The 23339-nt window shown below is 48.4% G+C and overlaps 1 protein-coding gene across 4 annotated transcripts; it reads right to left on the bottom strand.

Moving 5' to 3' along the window:
• Positions 1-928: 928 nt before the first annotated feature.
• ARHGEF15 (Rho guanine nucleotide exchange factor 15) lies at positions 929-20060 on the bottom strand. Of its 4 annotated transcripts, none has more exons than XM_060204393.1 (17): positions 19973-20007; positions 19264-19297; positions 17381-17877; positions 16316-16648; positions 16027-16081; positions 11969-12027; positions 11657-11868; positions 11396-11556; positions 10838-10990; positions 9589-9718; positions 6048-6122; positions 5864-5956; positions 5615-5775; positions 5365-5517; positions 5126-5208; positions 4506-4610; positions 929-3222 (listed from the first exon to the last, which is right to left on the bottom strand). In XM_060204393.1, the coding sequence occupies exons 3-17, from the start codon at positions 17826-17828 to the stop codon at positions 3071-3073; spliced, it is 2373 nt and encodes a 790-aa protein (XP_060060376.1). In that variant the 5' UTR covers positions 17829-17877; positions 19264-19297; positions 19973-20007; the 3' UTR covers positions 929-3070. The 4 variants fall into 4 exon arrangements, with proteins under 4 accessions (XP_060060376.1, XP_060060374.1, XP_060060375.1 ...); XM_060204391.1 differs by having other exon boundaries at positions 17234-17877; positions 19973-20005; XM_060204394.1 differs by having other exon boundaries at positions 3086-3222; positions 5365-5468; positions 17234-17877; positions 19973-20009.
• Positions 20061-23339: the final 3279 nt, after the last annotated feature.

Genomic DNA, 23339 nt, shown 5'->3' with positions numbered 1-23339 from the left:
AAAAATAATTTTACAGTCACATCTTGCTTTTGCTTTAAGCATTTTTTTTCCAGCTAGAGAGAGAAAGGCAAAGAGAGGGAGAGGTAGATATAGATAGATATACAGACAGACAGACAGACGATAGATGCAGACTACAAGCACTGTGGCTTCCTTAAATATAGTGGGGGCTGGGTTCAAACCTAATTTGTGCGTGTGGCAAAGCAGTGCACTATCCAAGTGAGCTATTTTGCAAGACTTCAGCAATTGTTTTGTGCCCCCCACCCCCTTTTCACTCAGTGTATAGAAAGCAATTGAATTTGCTACATAATCAGAACCAGATCTGGTGGAACACATGCTGTATCCCCAGATCTCATAACTGTACTGGGCACATACGAAGCTCTCAATACACAGGCGCAGGATTGAACTGAATTAAACATAGATGTTTGGCTGATAAGTAAATGACCTTTACGCTGACTAATTGGCCTTTTGTCCTTCTTACATTGTTTTTAAAGATTTGTTTATTTATAATAATAGAGCGATAACCAGAGTGTCACTCTGGCACACATTTTGCCTGGGATTGAACTCAGGACCTCTCGTTTAAAGTCTAATACTTTAGCCACTGCACCAGTGCCCAGACTGCATTTTTCTCATTGCATCTTTACTATTTACTAGGACCTCATCCATAGCTGGCCCTGCCCTTACTTCTTCCCTGACCTGCAGTAGCTCTCCACACAGCATCCATAAAAAACCATGTGGGTTTATACCCAACATCATTGTCTCAGGTCCCTCAGGAGGACTTGTAGCTAGTCTCCGGGTCTCATTTTCCTCAACAATTGACACTTGTTCTCTATGAATTCCTTTCCAACCAGCCCCACCCAGCATCTGAACCCAGATCTGGAAACTATTATTCCTTTAAGCACACATCCCCCCCCCCCACAAAGAGCCACAATGCAGAGCCACTGTTTATTGAAGGATTTTCTTATGCCAGTCACTGTGCTCAGTGAGTCCAAAGTCACAGATGTGCCAGAGGCCAGTGTCTTTCTCCTTGTAAGTCTCACAGAGTCCTGTGGCCTCCCTGTGGTCTCCCAGAGGCCACACCTCCTATGGTCAGAGTGATAGTTATCTGTCCTGGGCAAGTTGCCACTATGAGCTGAAGGGAAGGTGTGGCAGCCTCACTCCAAGAAGACCTTGTGTCAGCTTGGGCTCTCCTTGGCCAATGAGTGTCTGCATCCCTCACCTCCTTTTGACATCATGCAAGGGAGGTTTCACATCTGGAAGCAGGAGCTTTTGATGGGCTTGGGCAGCAACTCTGGCTCTTCACTCTTTCCCTATTGTTTGTCTCAATTTGTCTTTGAGAGGACGATGATGAAGGCAAGAAAGAACAGAAGTCTCATCAGTTGGCCTGTGAGTCACAGATACCATTTCTTCACCGAAACCTGAGATTCAGAGCCAGTTCAAAATGTAAGGCTGAGGCTGGACCACTGGTTACAGTTCTGGCCGGAAGGTATGCAGACAGGGGTTGTGGGAACTAAACTTTGGGGAAATTGAGATGAGTCTGGGGTTTCAGAGGACCTTAGGGCCCAGATTCTGGGCATCTTCAGTCCCTCAGGATCCTCTGTGGGACTGCTTGAATGCTTCATAGCACCATCCAACAACTGTCATAGAACCCTTGCCTCTACAAGACATAGGACTCAGGGCTTTCATCTCTAGCTCTGACCTCTGGCTTCCAATTCACATCCAGTGTGTTGTGCTCCAGACCTCAATCCTGGTCTTTCATAGGGAGAATAATAAGAAAAACCACACAGGGTCTTGGAGGTAGCACACCCAATTAAGCACACACTTTACCATGGTCCCCACTTGCAGGAAGGAAGCTTCATGAGCAGTGAAGCAATACTGCAGGTATCTCTCTCTCTCTCTTCCTCCTCCTCCTCCTCTTCCTTAATTTCTTTCTGTCCTATCAAATAAAAGAAAGAGAGAAAAAGGAAAAAGAAAAAATGGCCACCAGAACTAATGAATTGAGACCTTAAGATCTTTCTTTGTGCAGGCTTGAGTCCCAGCAATAAATCTGGTGGCAGAGGAAAAGAGGGGAGCAGGGGTTAAGTAGCATAATGGTTATGCAAAAAGACTCTCTTGCCTGAGGTTCTGAAGCCCCAAGTTTAATTCCCTGCATCACCATAAGCCAAAGATGAGCAGAGCTCTGGTAAAGAAAGGAAGGATGGGGAAGAGGAAAAGGAGGGGGAAGGGAAGGAAGGAGGGAGAGAGGAAGGAGAAGAGAAGGGAAAGGAAGGGGAGGGGAGAGCAGAGAAGGGAAGGGAAGGGAAGGGGAGGGGAGGGGAGGGGAGGGGAGGGGAGGGAAGGGAAGGGAAGGGAAGGGAAGGGAAGGGAAGGGAAGGGAAGGGAAGGGAAGGGGAAGGACAAAAACAGTAATGAGGGAAGAAGTTGAGCTCTCAGTCAACTTGGAGGAAACACACTCACACACACATTTAGCATAGTTATCTTTCCTGGAACATCAACACACATGTACAATCAGATTCTCTAAGAAATACATTCCGGATTCTCCTAGAAGAGAGGACATGGCTTGAGAGGACATAGGAAGCACTGCAGGACTGGAAACTAGCATTTCCCAGGCTCAAGGAAATTATTCCTGTAGAACTGAGAAGGGTCATGACTAGTTCCTTGGGCCTTTCTTCTTGGGCTGGATGGGCTGCTGGTCATCGCCTTTGGCTAGCTTATCTTTGGACTTCTTCTCTAACATTGTCCTTTTTACCTGCATCAGCTTAACTTCCTCTTGTCCTGGCTGTGAGCATAGCAGGAATGCTCATTGACCAGGGCCTCAGTCAGCTCAGCACTCATTGGCTGGACCAAGCCTCTGGCTCCACTGGTGGTGTCTCAAGCTATGTTCAGTCTTCCTCTGAAGTTGTGCTCTGAGGGCCCTGCTTTCATTGCCTGCCCTGTCCTGAGGCTCCTTCCTTCTTAGTTGCCTCTAGAGGTAGCATTTCCACTGACAGCAACCCCAGTGGATGGGTGAGCTTTTCTCCTCTCTTTGTCACACTGCTGGCTGTCCCAACCTGTGTCCCCTCCCCACCCTGCATTAGGGTGAGGGGACACTGGGGGGACCTGAAGAGGAACCAACAGCCTCAAGGAGCCTCTGGTGCTGTCGAAGGTGCTTCCTCCTTTCATGTTCTCCTGTGACTTCACACACCAACTGGGCAGGGAAAGCCCCAGGAAGTCCCTTCAGCCAACCTGGAAGGAAAGAGAGATAGGCCCAAGTGGGGCTGGGCAAGGGGCAGGCCACAAGGTCTAATACCTGAGGGCTATGGTGGATGTGGGAATCAATGGAGAAGACTGAAGCACTGATGGGGGGGGGGATGGTGGTGCATCTGGCTGAGTGCACATGTTGCCATGTACAAGGACCCAGGTTCAAGTCCCTAGCCCCCACCTGCAGAGGGAAAGCTCATCAGTGGTGAAGCAAGTGCTGCAGATTCTCCATGTCTCTCCCTCTCTCTCTCTCTCTCTCATACTTATTTATTTTGCCTCCAGGGTTATTGCTGGGGCTCGGCACCTATACTACAAATCCACTGCTCCTGTAGCCATTTTTTCAATTTTTTTTTTAATAGGACAGAGAAATTGAGAGAGAAGGTAAAAATAAATAGAGAGGAGGAGAGAAAGAGAGACATCAGAAGACCTGCTTCACCAGGACTGGAGGGCTTGAAGCCAGGTTCTTGCTCACTGTAACATGTGAGCACAACCAGGTGCATCATCACCCAGCCCCTGCAGGTCTCTCTCTGTCTATCTCCTTCTCTACCTCTCCCTCCCCTGAATTTCTCTCTTCCCTAAAAAGAAAGAAAGAAAAAAATACAGCTGCCGGGAGCAGCAGATTCATTGTGCAGTCACCAAGCATTAACCGTGGTGGCAATTAAAGCAAAACAAGACAAGACAAAAAGACTAGGAGCCCTGGTGATAAGGTCACTGGAGGGAGATAGTCATTCCTCTGTCAAGCTTTGCAATGACTGCTCATCTCACCCACAGTAAGAGCCCAGAGACGTTACAAGAACCTAGAACTGGCAAGATCTAGCCCCACTGACCTTAAGATCTCATCTGCTTCTCTCCCTCACTCTCTCTAGCCACAGGGCCCACCCCCACTGTTGTTCAAATGCACCTGCCACAAGACTTTGGCACTGGTTCTTACCTCTAGCTTTGTGTGCCTACATTCCTCACCTCCAATTTATTGCCCACGTGTTGTCTTCTCATGTGGTCCACCTCAACCCCATTTTGGACTATAGCTACCTGATTCTGGGACTCCTGGCCTCCTTACATTTCACTTTCATCTTCCCATTTAGTCATTCGCTGGCACTCTATGTAAGTTACTGATGTATCTTGTTCATTATTTATTATTTTTCCTCTGCTAGAATGTCTGCTCTATAAGGACAGAAATGGCTATGTCTTTGGTTCACTGTGATTAGATTAGTGAGTGATAACCCCCCCATACGTGTTTACTGAATGAATACACAAAATATTTCTCCCACCTTCAGGGTTCTTGTGCAAATGCTTGAAGGGAGCCCTGGATTCCAGACTTTGTGCTTCTGTCTTGACTGGTGTAGAAGGCTCTGAACACAGTTCTTGGGAGCAATCTGATTGAGGGTGGATGACATTAAATTAAGGTCCAGACTCTTTTATTATTATTATTTATTTATTTTTTTATTTATTATTGGATAGAGACAGAAAGGAATTAAGAAGGGAGGAGGAGACAGAGAGGGAAAGAGATCCAGAATCTTTTATCTTTTCGCTCACATTCCCTTAAGACTCACTGTTTCAGGAGTCGGGCGGTAGCGCAGTGGGTTAAGCGCACGTGGCACAAAGCGCAAGGACCGGCATAAAGATCTGGGTTCAAGTCCCCGGCTCCCCACCTGCAGGGGAGTCACTTCACAGGTGGTGAAGCAGGTCTGCAGGTGTCTGTCTTCCTCTCCCCCTCTCTGTCTTCCCCTCCTCTCTCCATTTCTCTCTATCCTATACAGCAATGACAACATCAATAACAACAATAATAACTATAATAAAGCAACATGGGTGACAAAAGGGAATAAATAAATAAATATATATATATAAAGACTCACTCTTTCTTCCCTCCTCCTCTCTGATGCATACTCACCACAGTCCTCATAGATGGTGTCTGAGCAACAGGGAAGAGGGCCTGGGGTGGGGAAGGCTCCCAGCCAGCGCTGCATGTCTGATCTGGTGGGGATTTGGGGGAGAAGAAGGTCACAATCGGCCCAGAAGACCCTTTTTGGTGGTAAAACAGGAGCTGAAGAGGAGAGAGATAGAAAGGAGGGTAGTGGGCCTCAAAAGTCCAGGTCCCAAGGGTGTTCTTCTAGAGGAGACACAACTCACAGGGATGAAGCTTGAAGAAGCCGGTGGGTGGGACGGCCCTGGTGGTTGCTGAGAAGGGAGAGGCGGAAGGTAGGGGGTCCAGACGGGTCTGGAACCTGCTGGGCCTGGACCAGGGAGCGATGGGCATAGTCCAGAACCTGAAGTCGCTGCCCACTGCCCAGGGAAGAGGATATTCAAAGGAAAGCAGAGATTCTCTTCCTCCCCACCCCCTACGTCTGCCATGTTCCCTCCCTCCCTCGCCGGGCCCCACCTCTTGGGTTGAGTAATGAGGAGCAAGTCACTAAACAGAAGCAGGCAAAGGGGTGTGAAGCGAGGGCGCGAGTTGAAAAGCATGCCTCCCTTCCGGCACCCTAACTCTGTCAGCTCCCCTTGCAACTCCAGGCGCCGGGACCAGGAGACCAGAGGCAGGGCCTGCAAAGAGGTAATGAGGAAGCATTCTCATTACCTTCTGGGAGCACTTTGGGGAAAGAGAAGGTGGGGAGTCTGAGCAGGAGCTGACCTTGACTTTGTGGAATCTCAGCCTCTGCGTGAGCCGGATCAGCTCTTCTGTCTGTTTCATGCGTCCCACCTCAGCACTGCAACGCTCGATGATCTGCCTCGGGGGAGCCAGGTCACCCACTCAAATCCCTTCCACCCCTCCCCCCCATGTCACCTCCCCTGGTCCCAGCATCTCTGTTGCCCACCTTGCTGATGGCACCCAGGGCCTTCTGGGCATTTTCTTGGCGGCTAGATCCCTCCTCTGTCTGGTGCAGGATATTCTGGGGACAAGGAAAAAGAGTGACTGAGCCCCTTGCTTTGCAGTCCAGGGATTCAGAGGGGCTGCAGCTCAGATGATTCTGCTGGGTTTGGCAAAATATTCACTTTGAGGTTCATAGCATGTGCGGGGGGTGGGGGGGTCAGCCTCAGCAAAGCCAAGGGATATCACCACTTACTATCTGACTAACCCTGAGGAAGTCATGCTATTTCCCTGAGCCTCAGTTTCCCATCTGTCAAATGAGAATAAAAGAACAATCAATACCCAGATGGCCTGGTGGTGGCACATGAGGTAGAGTGCATATGTTACAATGCTCAAGGACCCAGGTTCAAGTCCCTGATCCCCACCTGCAGGGGGACAGCTTCATGAGTGATGAATCAATGTTCAAGTATCTCTCTTTCTCTCTTCCTCTCTACCTTCCCCTTCTCTCTCAATTTCTCTTGGTCTCTACCCAATAAGTAAATAAAATATTTTTTAAAAACTTTAGAAGAAACCAGTAGCATTGCTATGGGGATTCAATAATTTATAAAGTTTTAAAAAAATATTTCTAAAGAATTTAGATTACTCACAGGACAATTTGAACATACATGTCACCATGCACAAGGACTCAGGTTCAAGTCCCCAGCCCCCAGCTGCAGGAGAGAAGTTTCACAAGCAGTAAAGTAGTGCTACAGGTATCTCTCTCTTTATTTATCTCTTCCTTCCATCTCAGTTTCTGTCTCTATCCAATAAATAAATAAAACATTTTATTTTCTCTCTCTTTTTTTTTTTTTTGCCTCCAGGGTTATCACTGGGGCTTGGTGCCAGCACTATGAATCCACTGCTCCCAGAGGCCATTTTTCTCATTTTGTTGCCCTTGTTGTGTTGTTATTGTTATTGTTGTTATAGCTGTTGCTGTTGTTGAATAGGACAGAGACAAATCGAGAGAGGAGGGGAAGACAGAGGAAGAAGAGAAAGATAGACACCTGCAGACCTGCTTCGCCACTTGTGAAGCAACCCCCCTGCAGGTGGGGAGCTGGGGGCTCGAACTGGGATCCATACGCTGGTCCTTGCATTTTGTGCCATGTGTGCTTAACCTGCTGTGCTACCACCCAGCCCCATAAATAAAACATTTTAAATGAATAAATAAAATATTTTAAAAATAGTTAAATTTAAAAACAAAGATACTGTTTTTAAGTTTAGATGGATACATAGCATTTATAACCATGCCTAGGACTGTGCACTGAATAGCTGTTTAACTAATATTATGTTGTCACTGTCATCATGTCCACTGGTGATATATAAAGCTGAATAAGATATAAGACATTGGGAGTCGGGCAGTAGTGCAGCGGTTAAGTGCAGGTGGCACAAAGCACAAGGACCGACAAGAGGATCCCGGTTCAAGCCCCTGGCTCCCCACCTGCAGGGGAGTCGCTTCACAAGTGGTGAAGCAGGTCTGCAGGTGTCTATCTTTCTCTCCCCCTCTCTGTCTTCCCCTCCTCTCTCCATTTCTCTCTGTCCTATCCAACAACAAAGCTATTAATAACAATAATAACTACAACAATAAAACAAGGGCAAAAACAAAAGGAAAATGAATAAATAGATATTTTTTAAACTAATTAATTAATTTAAAAAAGATATAAGACACTGATAAATCTAGTTGAGTACTTAACTTTGTGGCTCCACATTGGGCAACCTGGTTTAGGGAGAAGTTTTTATTCTGCAATAGAAGTGTTTCTCTTTATTATTATCTTTATTTGTTTATTTACTGGACAGAGACAGTCAGAAATCAAGAGGGATGGGAAGATAGAGGGAGAGAGAAAGAAAGGCACCTGCAGGGAGTCGGGTGGTGCACAGCGGGTTAAGCGCACATGGAGCAAAGCGCAAGGACCAGCCTAAGGATCCCGGTTCAAGTCCCTGGCTCTCTGCCTGCAGGGGAGTCACTTCACAGGTGGTGAAGCAAATCTGCAGGTGTCTATCTTTCTCTTCCTCTCCTCTCTCCATTTCTCTCTGTCCTATCCAACAATGACAACATCAATAACAATAGCAACAATAAAAAGGACAACAAAAAGGAAAATAAATAAATATAATTTTTTAAAAAATTTAAAAAAAGAAAAAGAAAGGCACCTGCAGCACTGCTTCACCGCTCACAAAGCTTTCTCCCTGGAGGTAGGGACTGGGGGCTAGAACCCGGATATTTGCGCCTTGTTTGCACAAGTGTTTCTTTTTTTTTTTTTTTTTCCCTCCTCCAGGGTTATTGCTGGGCTCGGTGCCTGCACCATGAATCCACCGCTCCTGGAAGCCATTTTTTCCCCCTTTTGTTGCCCTTGTTGTAGCTTCGTTGTGGTTATTATTATTGCCCTTGTTGACACAATTCGTTGTTGGATAGGACAGAGAGAAATGGAGAGAGGAGGGGAAGACAGAGAAGGGGAGAGAAAGATAGACACCTGCAGACCTGCTTCACTGCCTGTGAAGCGACTCCCCTGCAGGTGGGGAGCCGGGGGCTTGAACTGGGATCCTTACGCCGGTCCCTGCGCTTTGCGCCACATGCACTTAACCCACTGCGCCACCGCCCGACCCCCATCACAAGTGTTTCTTAACACTTTTCCCCCCCAGTATCCAGTAAAGTCTCTTTAGAGGCTTTTCCCCCCTAATCATTTTTTCCACCATGATTTTTTTTTTTGGCCTTCGGGGTTATTGTTGGGGTTGGGTGCCTGCATTATAAATCCACTGCTCCTGGCAGCCATCTTTTTTCCATTATTGTTGTTGCTATTATTGTTGTTGGATAGGACAGAGAGAAATCGAGAGAGGAGGGCAAGACAGAGAAGGGGAGAGAAAGATAGACACCTGCAGACCTGCTTCTCCGCTTACCAAGTGACACCCACCCACCCACCCCCCCCCACAGGTGGGGAGCCAGGGCCTAAAACCCAGATTCTTAAGCTGGTCCTTGCACTTCATGCTATGTGCACTTAACCCAATGCACTACCACTCAGGCCCCTCCCCATGAAATTTATGTATCACTGCCCTTTGGAGTACCACAACTATTGGAATATCTAAGATACTGTCCGCCTTCACCAGTGAATCAAGTTTTGACCCTTGGGGGCTGGGAATGGGGTGATATCACCCCATCTGGGAAGGGAAACTGTGGCAAACAACATACAGCTTAGAGATCCATCCCACCATCCCACCCAACTCCACCCCCAGATTCAGAAATCAGAAGGGTCTTGCCCAAGGTCTTCCAGCCAGTTACGTCTCAATCACTCACACTCTTTTCCTACGCCCAGACTGCTTTCTTGAAACATCTGGGTAATGCTGCACTTAGTGCTTGGTGTGTCCTGAATTAAGGGGCCTAAGTGGAGAGCCTCACTTTAGGGATCTCTGTGTTGGTGATGGGGAACGGTGACTGAAGCAGGTCCCTGCAGAGAGTCCACCTACGAGGTTAGCATAGCAGAAAGAAGCCCCAGAGCCTGGCTGGGTGTCTGGTCGGGTACCTGTAACAGCATTCGGAGCCGGGTGATGCGCTGGAAGGGCAGCAGCAGGAAGGATGGCAAGGGAAGCCGCTCACACTGCGGGAGGCTCTGCAGGCGCCTCAGCTCCGCAGAGAAGCGCAAGTTCGTGTCCCTGCAAAAACAGGTTGGAGGTGTGGGGGTTGACAGCATAATGGTTATGCAAACAGATTCTCATGCCTGACAACTCTGTAGTCTCAGGTTCAATCCCCCACACCACCATAAGCCAGAGCTGAGCAGTGCTCTAGTTAAAAAAAAAAAAAAAAAAAAACAGGTTGGGAGTCGGGCGGTAGCGCAGCGGGTTAAGTGCACATGGCAAGAAGCGCAAAGACCAGCGTAAGAATCGCGGTTCCAGCCCCTGGCTCCCTACCTGCAGGGGCGTTGCTTCAAGAGCAGTGAAGCAGGTCTGCAGGTGTCTCTCTCTCCCCCCCTCTTTGTCTTCCCTTCCTCTCTCCATTTCTCTCTGCCCTATCCAACAACGACGACAACAATAACAATAATAATTACAACAACAATAAAACAAGGGCAACAAAAGGAAAAATAAATTAAACAAATTGAAATTAAAAAAACAGGTTTGGGTTGCTAGCAACTGTCCTTTTTTTTAAATTGTTTTTTTTATTTGCTAAGACAAGACAGAGAGAAATTGAGAGAAGGGGAGAGAAAGAGAAAGAGACCGACCAGTTGGTGGTGCACCCACTTGAGTGCACACGTTACCATGCATAAGGACCGAGGTTCAAGCCCCCACTCCCCACTGGCAGAGAAGGAAGCTTCACAAGCTGTCTGTCTTTCTTTCTCCCTCTCTTCCCCCCCTCTCATATTCTCTCTAACCTATCTATGAAAGAGAGAGAGAGAAAGAGGGAAAAAAATGATCACCAGGCAGCTTTGCCACTGTACTTGGTGAGTTGAATCCAAGTGCTTGCTCATGGTAACATGTGTGTTCACTCGGGTGTTCTACATCTGCCCCACACCTGTTTTTAATATTATATTTGCTTATTTTAATGTGCAAAATACACAGAGAGATCAAGACCAGAACATTGCTCAGTTCTGGATTATGGTGGTGCTGGGGATTGAACCTGGGACATGAAAGCCCCAGGCATGAAAGTCTGTCTTTCTTAAGGCCCTGACCCTCCAGCCTGCCCTGTCCAGGATTCTGCGCGTGCTCCTCAGCTCCCTTTCCTCACACACAGCGTGAGTCAGTGCTGTGGTCCCCAAGGGCGGGGAAGGGGACACTCACATGAGGCGGCTATAGGTCTCCTCCTGGTACTGCTGGTTCCGCACATAGTCCACGTACACGGAGAATGGGCCCACCGCGTGGGCGTGCACCACATCACACAGGTCACTGATGTGGGGAGAAGAGCGCACCCGGGACAGTAGTGTCCCCAGAAACCTAAAGAATTGGGGAACAATGCAGTCGGTCGGTAGCGCAGTGGGCTAAGCGCACATGGCGCAAAGCTCAAGGACCAGTGAAAATCCGGTTCGAGTCCCCAGCTCCCCACCTGCAGGGGAGTTGCTTAACAGGCAGTGAAGCAGGTCTGCAGGTGTCTCTCTTTCTCTCTGTCTTCCCCTCCTCTCTCCATTTCTCTCTGTCCTATCCAACAATGACATCAATAACAACAATAAAACAATAAGGGCAACAAAAGGGAAAATAAATACATATTTTTAAAAAGAAAGTGGGGAACAAGCAATGAAGGGAGAGCAGAGAGCAGACCTAGGTTCTAGAGGGGAGAGCAGGGCACTAAGTGAACCCAAGTCCCTGAAAACCTGGCACAGGGAGACAGCTGGGCCCACTAACCGCTCGCTGACTCCCTGGACTCGCTGCACATTGGAAAACAGGGTGTGGTGATCCCGAGGTGTAAGTGTGTCCCGCAATGCTTTGCTCAGCACGAAGGTGTCAGTCAGCAGTCTCAGGGAACGCAGGTAGGAGGCCTCAGATGTCACCACCTCGAACAGGCTCTGGGGAGGAAGGGCAGGCATAGCAGAAAGCCCAGTTTCTATGCAAAAGACCCAGATCATGTTACCCCTCTGGTCCAGACCCAACCTCTGGAGCGCCCACCTCTTGCATGCGCCTCTCCTGGGGGCTGAGGGTCTCCAAGAGGCCACTGGCTCGCACAGCCGGAAGCTCCTGCCACAGTGTGTTCCGAGGTCCAGGAGGCCGTGAGAAGGTGGGGGCTTCTCCAGAATTTGCCGGTGAGGGTGCCCCATCCTCGCTGACACCCCACAGCTCCTCTGACAGCACAGCTGCTCGGTAGGTCTGATACAGAGGTTCTGGAGAGCAGACAGAGCTCTAAGAAAAGCCCAGCACCCCACAACACAAACCCGATGCTTGATGGTCATAGCAGAGACTCCCTGAACCAGCGGCCCTCACCGTCCTGCAGGGGCAGCTCCCAGTTCTGCTCCTTCAGAAACTCCAGTCCCTCCTCATCCCTAAAAAGAAAGAAAAGGGATGTAGCCTTCTTGAACAACTGCTGTTGCACACCTCCAGGAGGTGCTGTCACAGGGTAGTGTCAGGGACTGTACACAGCTGGTGAGCAGAGTGTGTGCAGGGGTCCTGATCAAACTCTCTTTTTTTTATGTGTCTGTATATGGGAGACTCTTACTAAGTGGACCCCATCCATTCCTATTATCTCAATTACTGTATACCAGAGACTTTCAAGTTTCTGTCTGAGATGTCCTATTTCTGCCTCTGGGGAAGTCAGCATGATTAAATGCAAATTCTTACACCTTCTCACTCTTTTCTGTTTATCAGGACCACAACTTTCGTTTACCAAGCCAAAAACCCAGGACAGTGAGGACCAGTAAATGTTTGTGGACTAAAAAAGTGGACTCAGGGTGGGAGGACATGGACAGAATATTCACCACAGAAGAGATCCAAAAGGCCAAGAAACACATGAAAAAATGCTCCAAGTCTCTGATTGTCAGAGAAATGCAAATAAGACAACAATGAGATACCACTTCACTCCTGTAAGAATGTCATACATCAGAAAAGGTAACAGTAGCAAATGCTGGAGAGGGTGTGGGGGTCAAAGGAACCCTCCTACACTGCTGGTGGGAATGTCAATTGGTCCAACCTCTGTGGAGAACAGTCTGGAGAACTCTCAGAAGGCTAGAAATGGACCTACCCTATGACCCTGCAATTCCTCTCCTGGGGATATATCCTAAGGAACCCAATATACCCATCCAAAAAGATCTGTGTACACACATGTTCTTATCAGCACAATTTGTAATAGCCAAAACCTGGAAGCAACCCAAGTGTCCAACAACAAATGAGTGGCTGAGCAAGTTGTGGTATATATGAATACTACTCAGCTGTAAAAAATGGTGACTTCACCGTTTTCAGCCGATCTTGGATGGACCGTGAAAAATTCATGTTAAGTGAAATAAGTCAGAAACAGAAGGAGGAATATGGGGTGATCTCACTCTCAGACTTAAGTTGAAAAACAAGATCAGAAAAGAAAACATAAGCAGAACCTGAACTGGAATTGGTGTATTGCACCAAAGTAAAAGATTCTGGGGTGGGTGGGTGGGGAGAATACAGGTCCAAGAAGGATGACAGAGGACCTAGTGGGGGCTATATTGTTATATGGAAAACTGGGGAATGTTATGCATGTACAAACTATTATATTTACTGTTAAATGTAAAACATTAATTCCCCAATAAAGAAAATTTTTTTAAAAGTGGACTCAGATGACCTCTGATAACAATGATGAATGTAAAACGATCAACAAACCCAGAAAACACAGTAGAGATGTTCATAGTTACAAATTTGTGCGGAGAGGCAAATGTTAAGCCAAGATGACCAGAGAGCTCTGAATTCCAATTCCATCAGGACTCAGGGGAAAAGAAAAAAAAAGACACTCAGAAGTAGTAGGTGAGACTTCGAAAGGAAGAGAAGGCAGAAGCTTAGAAAAAATGGGGGAGGGGGAAAATATATGTAAATATAGACAAATAGTTGTAGAAATAATAGTCAAGCGGTCCGGGAGGTGGCACAGTGTATAAAAGCATTGGACTCCCAAGCATGAGGTCCTGAGTTCAGTTCCTGGCAACACATGTACCAGAGTGATGTCTGGTTCTTTCTCTTTCTCTCCTCTTGTTCATGAATAAATAAATAACGTCTTTCAAAAAAATAGAAATGATAATCAACCCGTATCTGTGACCTTGGAAGAACTACTGCAGTTTCTAGTGGAGGGAATAGGGACACAGAACTCTAGTGGAATGAGGACTCAGAAGTCTGGTGGTGGGAAAGCTGTGGAATTATACTATATTATGATACTATATTTTATAAATCATACTATATTTTATAAATCAATATTAAATCACTAATAAAAATTTTTTAAAAAAAGAATTTGTGGACAGTAATTGCAGTGGAGGCTCAAGGTTAGGGAAGGCCACTAAAGGAAGCACTGTGAACCCTGCTCTCTCTCTCCTCCTTTTTTTTTTTTTTGCCTCCAGGTTTATTGCTGAGGCTCAGTGCCATTTTTTTCCTTTTTTTAAATTTTTTCCCTTTTGCTGCCTTTGTTCTTTATTGTTGTCATTACTATTGGTGCTATTATTGCTGTCATTGTTATTGGATAGGACAGAAAGAAATTGAGAGAGGAGGGGAAGACAGAGAGGGGGAAGAGAAAAACAGACACCTGCAGACCTGCTTCACCGCCTGTGAAGTGAGCCCCCTGCAGGTGGGGAGCCAGGGGCTCAAACCCGGATCCTTATGCCGGTCCTGAAGCGCTGCCACATGTGCTTAACCCACTGAGCCACCACCCGGCTCCCCATTTTTTCCATTTTTATAGGATAGGACAGAGAGAAATTGAGAGAGGAGGGGGCCATCAATGGAGCACCAGGTTAAGTGCAAGGACCCAAGCAAGGATTCCTGTTTGAGCCTCTGGCTCCCCACCTGCAGGGGCAGGGGGTCGATTCACAAGTGGTGAAACAGGGTGGCAAATATCTCTCTTTCTCTCTCCCTTTCTATCTCTCTCTCCTTTCTCAATTTCTCTCTGTCCTGTCCAATAAAAAAAAAAAAAAAAGAAAGAAGAAATGGCCACCAGGAGCAGTGGATTTGTGGTGCAGGCACTGAGCCCCAGAGATAATTCTGGAGGCAAAAAAAAAAAGGGAGGGGAGAAAGACACCTGCATACCTGCTTTACACACTTGTAAAGCGACCCCCTGGGCCAAATGGTGGCACACCTGGTTGAGCACCTATGTTACAATGTGCAAGGACCCAGGTTCGAGCCCCCTCTGTAGGGGGAAAGCTTCACAAGTGGTGAAGCAGTGCTGAAGGTGTCGCTCTAGCTCCCTCTCTACATGCCTCTTCCTCTCAATTTCTGACTATCTCTATCCAATAAATAAATAAAGATAATAAAAATACTTAAAAAAAAAAGACGCACCTGGGGCCAAGTGGTGGTGCACCTGGTTGAGTGCACATGTCACAGTGGGTGAAGACCCAGTTCAAGCCCCCAGCCCCCACCTGCAGAGGCGAATCTCTGCAAGTGGTGAAGCAGGGCTGCAGGTGTCTCCCTGTCCCCCTTCCCTCTTGATTTCTGGCTGTCTCTATCCAACTAATAAAGATAATTTTTTAAAATTATAAAAAAAATTTTAAGCTAGCCCTCTCCCCACAGGTGGAGAGCTGGGAGCTCGAACTCAGATCCTTGTAGGTCCTTGCACTGCATACTAGGTGCACTACCAGCCAACGCTGTCTCCCCCTACCCCCCTCCTTATCTATTAACAAGAGAGGGAGAAAACCAGGGCATCACTCTCGTTTATGCAATACCAGGGATGGAACTCGGACTCTTATGCCTGTCAATTCATCACTCTAGCCCCTGAGCCACGTCCCTTGCTACAAGACCCTACTCTACAAATATCATACACCAGCAACTCCATGAAGAAGCCGGCATGCTTGCCCCCGTGTCATGGATGAGGGCGCTGAAACTTAGAAAGGTTATGTGGAAAGGTCACACAGGTACTAGAGGCCAGCACTGGGATTAGAAAACAGGGCTGCGGGAGTCGGGCAGTAGCACAGTGGGTTAAGCACAGGTGGCGCAAAGACCTGCATAAGGATCCTGCAGGGGAGTCACTTCACAAGTGTTGTCTATCTTTCTCTCCCTCTCTCTGTCTTCCCCTCCTCTCTGCATTTCTCTCTGTCCCATCCAACAATGAGGACAACAATAATAACTACAACAATAAAACAACAAGGGCAACAAAAGGGAATAAATAAATATTTAAGAAAGAAAGAGAGAGAGAAACAGAGAGAGAAAGAAAGAGAGAGAGAAAGAAAGAAAGAAAGAAAGAAAGAAAGAAAGAAAGAAAGGAAATAGGGCTGCTTGTCTTTGTCTCTGGGGCTCCAGTCTTCACTCCACACTGGGAAAGTGGAGTGTATGTAGACCTGAAGTTTATCTGCCCTCAAATAGGCTGAAGGGTGGAGTGTTCTATATACCTGGCCTCCGAGGTTGCTGGAGGAGTGCTCTTGGGAACTTCATCAGGACTGTCACCTAGAAGAGAACCAGAGTGATGACAGCACCTCCAGGATCCCCAGAACTCCTGACTCCCCAGAAGAGACTGTTACAAAACAAAAGTTGTACTGTGTGCCCCCTACCCCCACCCCACAGTCCCAGAACAGCTGGTTGGAGAAACAACGATCCCAGGGACTGCCACAGGTTTAGGAACTCTTCCACCTCCATCCCTGCCCTTCCCAGCCCAGAGTCCCACTCCCCCAGGCCCTCTACCTGTTTGGATCCCATCTTGAGAGGGTAGATCAAGATCTGGCTGGGGAAGACCCCCAGAGATGCTGCTATCCTGCCTCACTCGAGTAGGTTTGGGGGGCTTGAGAGGTGGCAGGAGTTTGCGCTCCGCAGTGGACCGGTAGGATGTGAGGACAACTGAAGGGTGACTGATGCTTGAAGGGCTGGGGCGGGAGCGGGAGGTGCGCAGTGGGGAAGCCCGGCAGGGGATCCTGAAAGTGTCCTCAAAGCTCCCCACAGGTACCCAGCGGAGCTCCAGGCCAGGGCGAGTTACATGGCAGACACACGGGCAGGAGGGAGGACAGGCCAGGATGGCATCTGAGGAGACAGGGGTATCCTAAGAGAAAGCCATTGGGGCCTACCCCCCAAAGACCCAGATCTCCTTTCTCTCTTAACCTGCCCAGAATGAGGAACACAGAGATCCAGCTGCAGGCAACTGTCTCCTCAGCTCTGACTATCTAGAGATAGGAAAGGCAGATTTTCCAAATAGAAAATTCCTTTTTGCAAAGGTATCCTCTGAAAGGACCCAGTCTTAAAGCACTAGATACAAAGCTATGTTGGATGGGAACAGTGTGGAGCTGTACCCCTGTTATCTTGTAATTTTGTAAATCAATATTAATTCACTAATTAAAAAAAAGAAGAGTGGGGCCAGATGGTGGTGCACCTGGTTGAGTGCACATGTTACAATGTGCAAGGACCTGGGTTCAAGCCCCCTGGTCCTCACCTACAGGGGGAAAGCTTCACGAGTGGTGAAGCAGGGCTGCAGTTCTCTCTCTCTCTCTCTCTCTCTCTCTATCCCCTTTCCCCCTTCGATTTCTGGCTGTCTCTATCCAATAAATAAATTGGGATTTTAAAAAAAAAGATGAGCTGGATTGAGCCCTCCTTAACCTTAACCCCACTTACCTGGAGCCCCATTCTCCTGTGACCCACTCCCGGAGAGGGTGCCCTGGGGAGTCTCTCGCTCCCCATTCATGTCCCCTGCCCCTTGAGGACTGGGCTCCAGGGAATCCGCAGCCTGACCCTTGCCTTCAGTCCCCCATTCAAACTTGCCAGCCAGTCTCCGCACAGTGCCCAGGGCTGAGGCAGAGCCATCCTGGACTGGGACTCGTGCCAGAGATGTGCTGGGTGATCCTGAGGGTTTGGGTAGGGGGACTGGAGATCGGGGAGCAGGCTCTGGGGAGATGGAGCGCTGTGACACTAGACTGGGGCTGCTAGTAGGTGAATCTGGGGAAGTCTGGGAGTCAAGGCTGGCTTTAGAAGCTGAGGAAGGCAAGAGGGCAGGGGGCTTGAGGGATGAGATTGGGGGTTCCCAAAAGATAGGAGAGCACATTGGGCTTGGTGCATCATTGGAGCTTAGGGTAGGTTCTTGAGGAGAGGAACCGTTGTGGGGGGCCCCTGGGGACTGGGCAGCCCGGAGGCGAGAGGGGGGGCGGGGGCGAATAATCCGAGGGGGCTTCTGGGTAGGTGGTGTTGCTGCAGGAAGAGACTGGGCTGACATCCTCCTCTGAACTCTTCAAAGGAGTGGGCCACTCTGCCAGAGTCATCCCCTAAGGAAAACGGAAGGATAAAAGAGAGACCTTCAGCTCTCCCCCCTCACTCTCCACTCCCCTGTGGATAAACAGGCCTTTAAGGGAAATGTTTGTGAGCAAATATATTGTGAGTTGGGGGTCTGGAGGGCAAGCTGGTGTACTCCCCTACTCTTCTTTCTCATTTCCAGTCCCTGAGGCCCCTATACCCTCCCGGGAAGCCTTTCAAGACACTCTGAAAGTCCCAAAACTCCTTTTCTCTGACCTAACAGGAAAAGTCAGTGAGCCTGGGTTAGTGGTACAGAGGGAAAAGCCTGTGTTGTAGGATGGGGTAGGAGAAAACTGAATGTGGAAGGAAACCTAGCTTGCCGGCACAGCCACTATGAACCTGCCTGGTGTGTGTTGTGGAGCTCTGCATGTGTATTGTAGGTGTGTGTTTTATTTCTGTGCTGCAAGAGTTAAGTACTGTAGATGTGTGAAGTGTGAAAAGAGTGTATTTGTTACCTGCAGTGAGAGACTGGAAGTGGTACACAGTGCATGGTGTCTAGTGTAGTGAGAAGTGTGTGTGTGCGTGTGCGCGTGTGCGTGCATGTGCGTGTGTGTGCATGTGCGTGTGCGTGTGTGTGTGTCACTCCTGTGCCTGAGCCTGAGCTTTGAGGGATGCATCATTATTTCCCTGCTGCAGCGGGCCCTCCACCCCCCCACCCCCCCATTTCCCAGTTCCTCTCCGGACTCTCCCTTTCCGGATTATTTTTAGCCTCCTTTTCCTGCCATGAAGATTCATGGAGCCACTGACCCCAAGAGATCAGGAGCCCCCCCTCACCCACTCACCCCCTTGCCACTCCGGTATGATCTCTTCTGTCCCACTCTCTTATCCCTGCCTGGCCCCTACCCCCCCCCCCCAATCTGGTCACTGAAGGAGGTCACAGTGGAAGCCTGAGTCCTGCCAGGATACCCAGAGAGATAGTTGGAAGACTAGACTGAAGATGAGGATGGGGAAGACAGGTCACAGGGGCCTGGGTTTTCCACCCCTGGAGAAGGAAGCTGCTGGGTCAGGGCTAGGAGACAACGGGGCTCCCTCAAAGTCCCTCCCCAGAGTCAGCAGGAGACCCAGATCCCTCCAGGCTCTAGACTGAGTTCTTGAGAAATGACATAGGCTGGGGGCTGGGAGTTGGAGACTGGGAGTCTTGCAGCTCAATGGTCTCTGTGTGCTGGCAGGAAGCCCCTTATCGAGGTGACCCAGCCAGTGGCCCGCCCAGAAGGCCAGCTCCTCCCCAGTCAGTGCCCCCTCCGGCACCCTGTCCTCCCTCTCAAGTACCTGTGGTTACTTCCTCCACCCCTCCCCATCCTTAACACCCCTTTTAAAGCCTCCTACAGGGACCCAGGTAGTCAGCCCCAAATACTCACCCTTGAGCCCTCTCCACTCTGTCACCTCCCAGGGCTGAGTGAGTAGGGCAGGAAACAGGAATTGGATTCCCTTCCCAACCGGACACCCCCTCCCAAATCACTCCACATGCGCACACTGGCTCTCTGGAAGATGTGAGAGGCCCTATATCCCAGGTCTCAGGGTCAGCAGGTTCTAGGGAAAGGCTGAAACTCTGGTGTGAAGAGTAAGCTCCTTGCTGTCTGGGAGGCAGAGAAGCAGGTAGAGCCAGGACTTAGAAGCATGAAGTCCTGAGTTCCTGAGTTCCTGGGTTCCATCCCTGGCATAGCATATGCCAGAGTAATGCTCTGGTTCACTCTCTCTCTCTCTATCACTCTATCTCTCTCTCCTTCCTCTCCCTCCTGCTTTTTCTCACTAGTAAATAAATCGTTTTCTTAAGTGTGGGCTATTTCATAAGTGCATGTTGTGTCTGCACTGCTGTCAGTACAGGGGCTCACAGGCTGGGTGTGGGTGGGGACAGAGGTGAGTACAGGGGGCTCCATCTGAGGGCTGGGCTGTATGCAGGGCATCTACACGCCTCTAATTCAACTAAGGGATGGTGTGTCTGGCCATTTCTTCCAACTTGTTCCATTGGGTATGAGCCAGTCCACAATTTCACACTAAGGGGTAGCCTCCCCCCTCCTAGACTTCCCCCTCCCTAACTCTACTGTAACCACCACCACCTGAATTTACCTTAATCTCTTTGAAAGCCTGTCCTGTCTGCTCCTTTGAGCAAGGACTGTGCAGCCAGGTCTCTAAATGTCTGTTCCTGTGTTTCTGGGGCGGGAGTTGAGGACCCAGATTGAGATCTCTGCAGAGGAAGCCAGATCTTTGGCTCCACCCGGCCATTGTGTCAGGAGTGTGTGTGTGTGTGTGTGTGTGTGTGTGTGTGTGTGTGTGTGTGTGTGTCGTGCACATGTATGAATGTGTGTAGGGAGAGCTGGGAAGTAGGGTTGGGGGAACCAGAGGATCTCAGCTTTTCTCCTCCAGATGAACACACCATTTGCTGGGCCCCCTGCCGGCTCACCACTCTAAGTCCAGGTCAGTCTCTGGCCCAGCATCTGACTTGCACATGCCTTAATGTTGACTGAATGAGACTGGGACTCAGAGAGACAGGGACCCCAGGGAAGACGGTGGGCAGGGGGTCTTCCTCACTTCTCAACTGCCTTAAGTTTGAGGAGCTGAGTTCCCAAGTCTGAGGGTGTGTCCTAAAGACAACTGAGGAGGTGGAATGAGCCACACCCCAGCCTGGGAAGTAGGGTAGTTGGAGAAATCAACAAGAGTCGTGATGAAAGCTGGGAGCCTTTGCTCATGGTCAGGTGTCTACTTTTTGCCAGATATCCCCCCCACTACCACCTGTTTTCACCACCCTTAAAGCACTGAAGTCTGAAGAATGGAAGGGCAGGAGTAGATAGCATAATGGTTATGCAAAGAGACTCTCATGCTGAGGCTCCAAAGTCCCAGGTTCAATCCCCCAATACCACCATAAACCAGAGCTGATCAGGGCTCTGAAAAAAGACAGAGGGGGTCGGGTGGTAGCACATCTGGTTAAGCACACATGGTGCAAAGTGCAAGAACCGTCATAAGGATCCTGGTTCGAGCCCCCAGCTCCCCACCTGCAGGCGGGTCTCTTCACAAGCAGTGAAACAGGTCTGCAAGTGTCTATCTGTGTCTCCCCCCTCTGTCTTCCCCTCCTCTCTACATTTCTCTCTGTCCTATCCAATAACAATGACATCAATAACAACAACAACAATAATAATAACAACCACAACAACAAGGGCAGCAAAAGGGGAAAAATAACCTTCCAGAGCAGTGGGTTTATAGTGCAGGCACTGAGCGAGCCCCAGCAATAACCCTGGAGGCAAAAAAAAGAAAAAAAAGAAAAATGGGATAAAAATATTTCAGCTCTGGGCAGGGGAGATAGCATAATGGTTATGCAAAGAGACTCTCATGCCTGAGACTCCAAAGTCCCAGGTTCAATCTCCCACACCACCATAAACCAGAGCCAAGCAGTATTCTAATATATATATATATAATTTTAAAAACCCTTTTTCTTGAGAGTAAAAGACAAAATCCCTACAGTAACCAACAGGTGTTACATAGTCTACTCTCCTCCCTAACCTTCTCCTCTCAGGCACATTCCTACCTCAAGACCTGTGCGTTGGCTGTGCCTCTGCATGAAGGTCTCCCCGTGAGGAATGCTCTTCACTCTTAGAAGTCATTGCTCCATGTTACAATGCAGAAGGCTCCAGGTTCAAGACCCTGGTTTCCACCTGCAGGGGGGAAGTTTTGCAAGTGATGAAGCAGGACTGCAGGTGTCTTTTTCTCCCCCTTTCTATCTTCCCCTCCTCTCTCCATTTCTCTATTTCTCTCTGTCCTATCCAACAATGACGACATCAATAACAACAACAATAACTACAACAATAAAATAACAAGGGCAACAAAAGGGAATAAATATTTTTAAAAAGTGAAAAAAAAAAAATCACCTCCAGGAGGCTGGGTGGCGGCATACCCAGGAGCAACACATGTTGCTAGTGCACAGACTCAGATTCAAGCTCCCAGTTCCCACCTGGTAGGGGCGAGTGAAGCGTCACAGTGAAGCAATACTGTATGTCTCTCTTTCTCTTTCTCTCTCTCTCTCTCTCTTTTAATCTGCTAAAGAGGGTTCATCAGCTCCAACGCTTAAGGAAACTATAACATAAGGGAGTTGGGTGGTAGCGCAGTGGGTTAAGTACACTTGGCACAAAACTCAAGGATCGGCCTAAGGATCTCAGTTCAAGCCTCTGGCTCCCCACCTGCTGGGGAGTCACTTCACAAGTGGTGAAGAAGGTCTGTAGGTGTCTTTATCTCCCCCTCTCAGTCTTCCCCTCCTCTCTCCATTTCTCTCTGTCCTATCCAACAACGAAGACAGCAATAATAACTACAAAAAAAAAAAAAAGAAACTGTAACATTGAAAATCATGACTCTCCAGATCTCTACAAATCTCATGCCAATAAAAAAAACAGGAAGCACAAGGACTGGCATGAAGATCCCGGTTCAAGCCCCCCGCACCCCACATGCAGGGGGGTCAATTCACAAGCAGTAAGCAGGTCTGCAGGTGTCTATCTTTCTCTCCCCTTCTCAGTCTTCCCCTCCTCTCTCCATTTCTCTCTGTCCTATTCAACAACGACGACACCAATAACAATGTTGGGCGCCATTTGTTGTTAAAATTTCGGAGGCTCTGCTGGGCGGGTTGGCTTGCTTCACGGGCGGGTAACAGAGACACAGAGACAACGGCTGGGCAGGGAAGCTGTATTTCTTTATTCAGGAACAACGATTCATAAACTAAGACAAACTAATCACCAAACAGAACTCCGCTGTCTCTTTGCGGCGGCGCAAGCACTCTTTCTTTTACTCTGGAACTCAGGAACTCTCCGACTCAGGAACTCTCTCTCGGGGTTCCTTGGGGCGGGGCCAAGCAGGCCCGTGAAATTAACAGGACTCATCCAATTCTCTTGGCGGGGGAGGGCTAGAACAAACCAATGTAAAGCATACGACAAATAATAACTACAACAACAATAAAACAACAAGGGCAACAGAAGGGAATAAATAAATATTAAAAAAAAAAAAACTCTGAAACCACATCAAACAATACACACTAGAATTTTTTTGTATGAATGTATTTTATTTATTGTACAAATGTCTTTGCAGAAAGTATTGGTTTTTAACAGCATCATATGCCCAGTACCCCATAAAACAAAAGGAAGAGATTAGTGGTTTACAGTCAAGATTAAAATACAGTAGTTGGTACATGTGTAACATTACTCAGTTTTTCACATAACACTCTAACTCCCCACCTAGGTCCTGCTCCACCATCATGTTCCAGGACCTGAACACCCCCTCCTCACCCCAGAGTCCTTTACTTTGGTGCAATACACCAACTCCAGTCCAAGTTCTGCTTTGTGTGTTTCCCTTCTGTTCTTATTTTTCTTTTTTTAAATATTTATTTTATTTATTTATTCCCTTTTGTTGCCCTTGCTGTTTTATTGTTGTAGTTATTATTGTTGTTGTCATTGTTGGA

The sequence above is a fragment of the Erinaceus europaeus genome, chromosome 12 (genome assembly GCF_950295315.1).
Source record: "Erinaceus europaeus chromosome 12, mEriEur2.1, whole genome shotgun sequence".
In the NCBI taxonomy this organism is placed as follows: Eukaryota; Metazoa; Chordata; class Mammalia; order Eulipotyphla; family Erinaceidae; genus Erinaceus; species Erinaceus europaeus.
The sequence above is the reverse complement of the archived record's forward strand: the minus strand, read 5'-3'. Positions and strand labels throughout refer to the sequence as shown.

Excerpts from the sequence above, each read along its gene's own strand:
- ARHGEF15 (XM_060204392.1), bottom strand. The coding sequence starts at position 17,828 with ATGTCAGCCCAGTCTCTTCCTGCAGCAACACCACCTACCCAGAAGCCC. Across the intron at positions 5,957-6,047 it reads CCCTGGGTGCCATCAGCAAG|ATCATCGAGCGTTGCAGTGC; the intron begins GTGGGCAACAGA and ends CCCCCGAGGCAG. Across the intron at positions 3,223-4,505 it reads TTTGCACAAGAACCCTGAAG|GTTGGCTGAAGGGACTTCCT; the intron begins GTGGGAGAAATA and ends CTTTCCTTCCAG.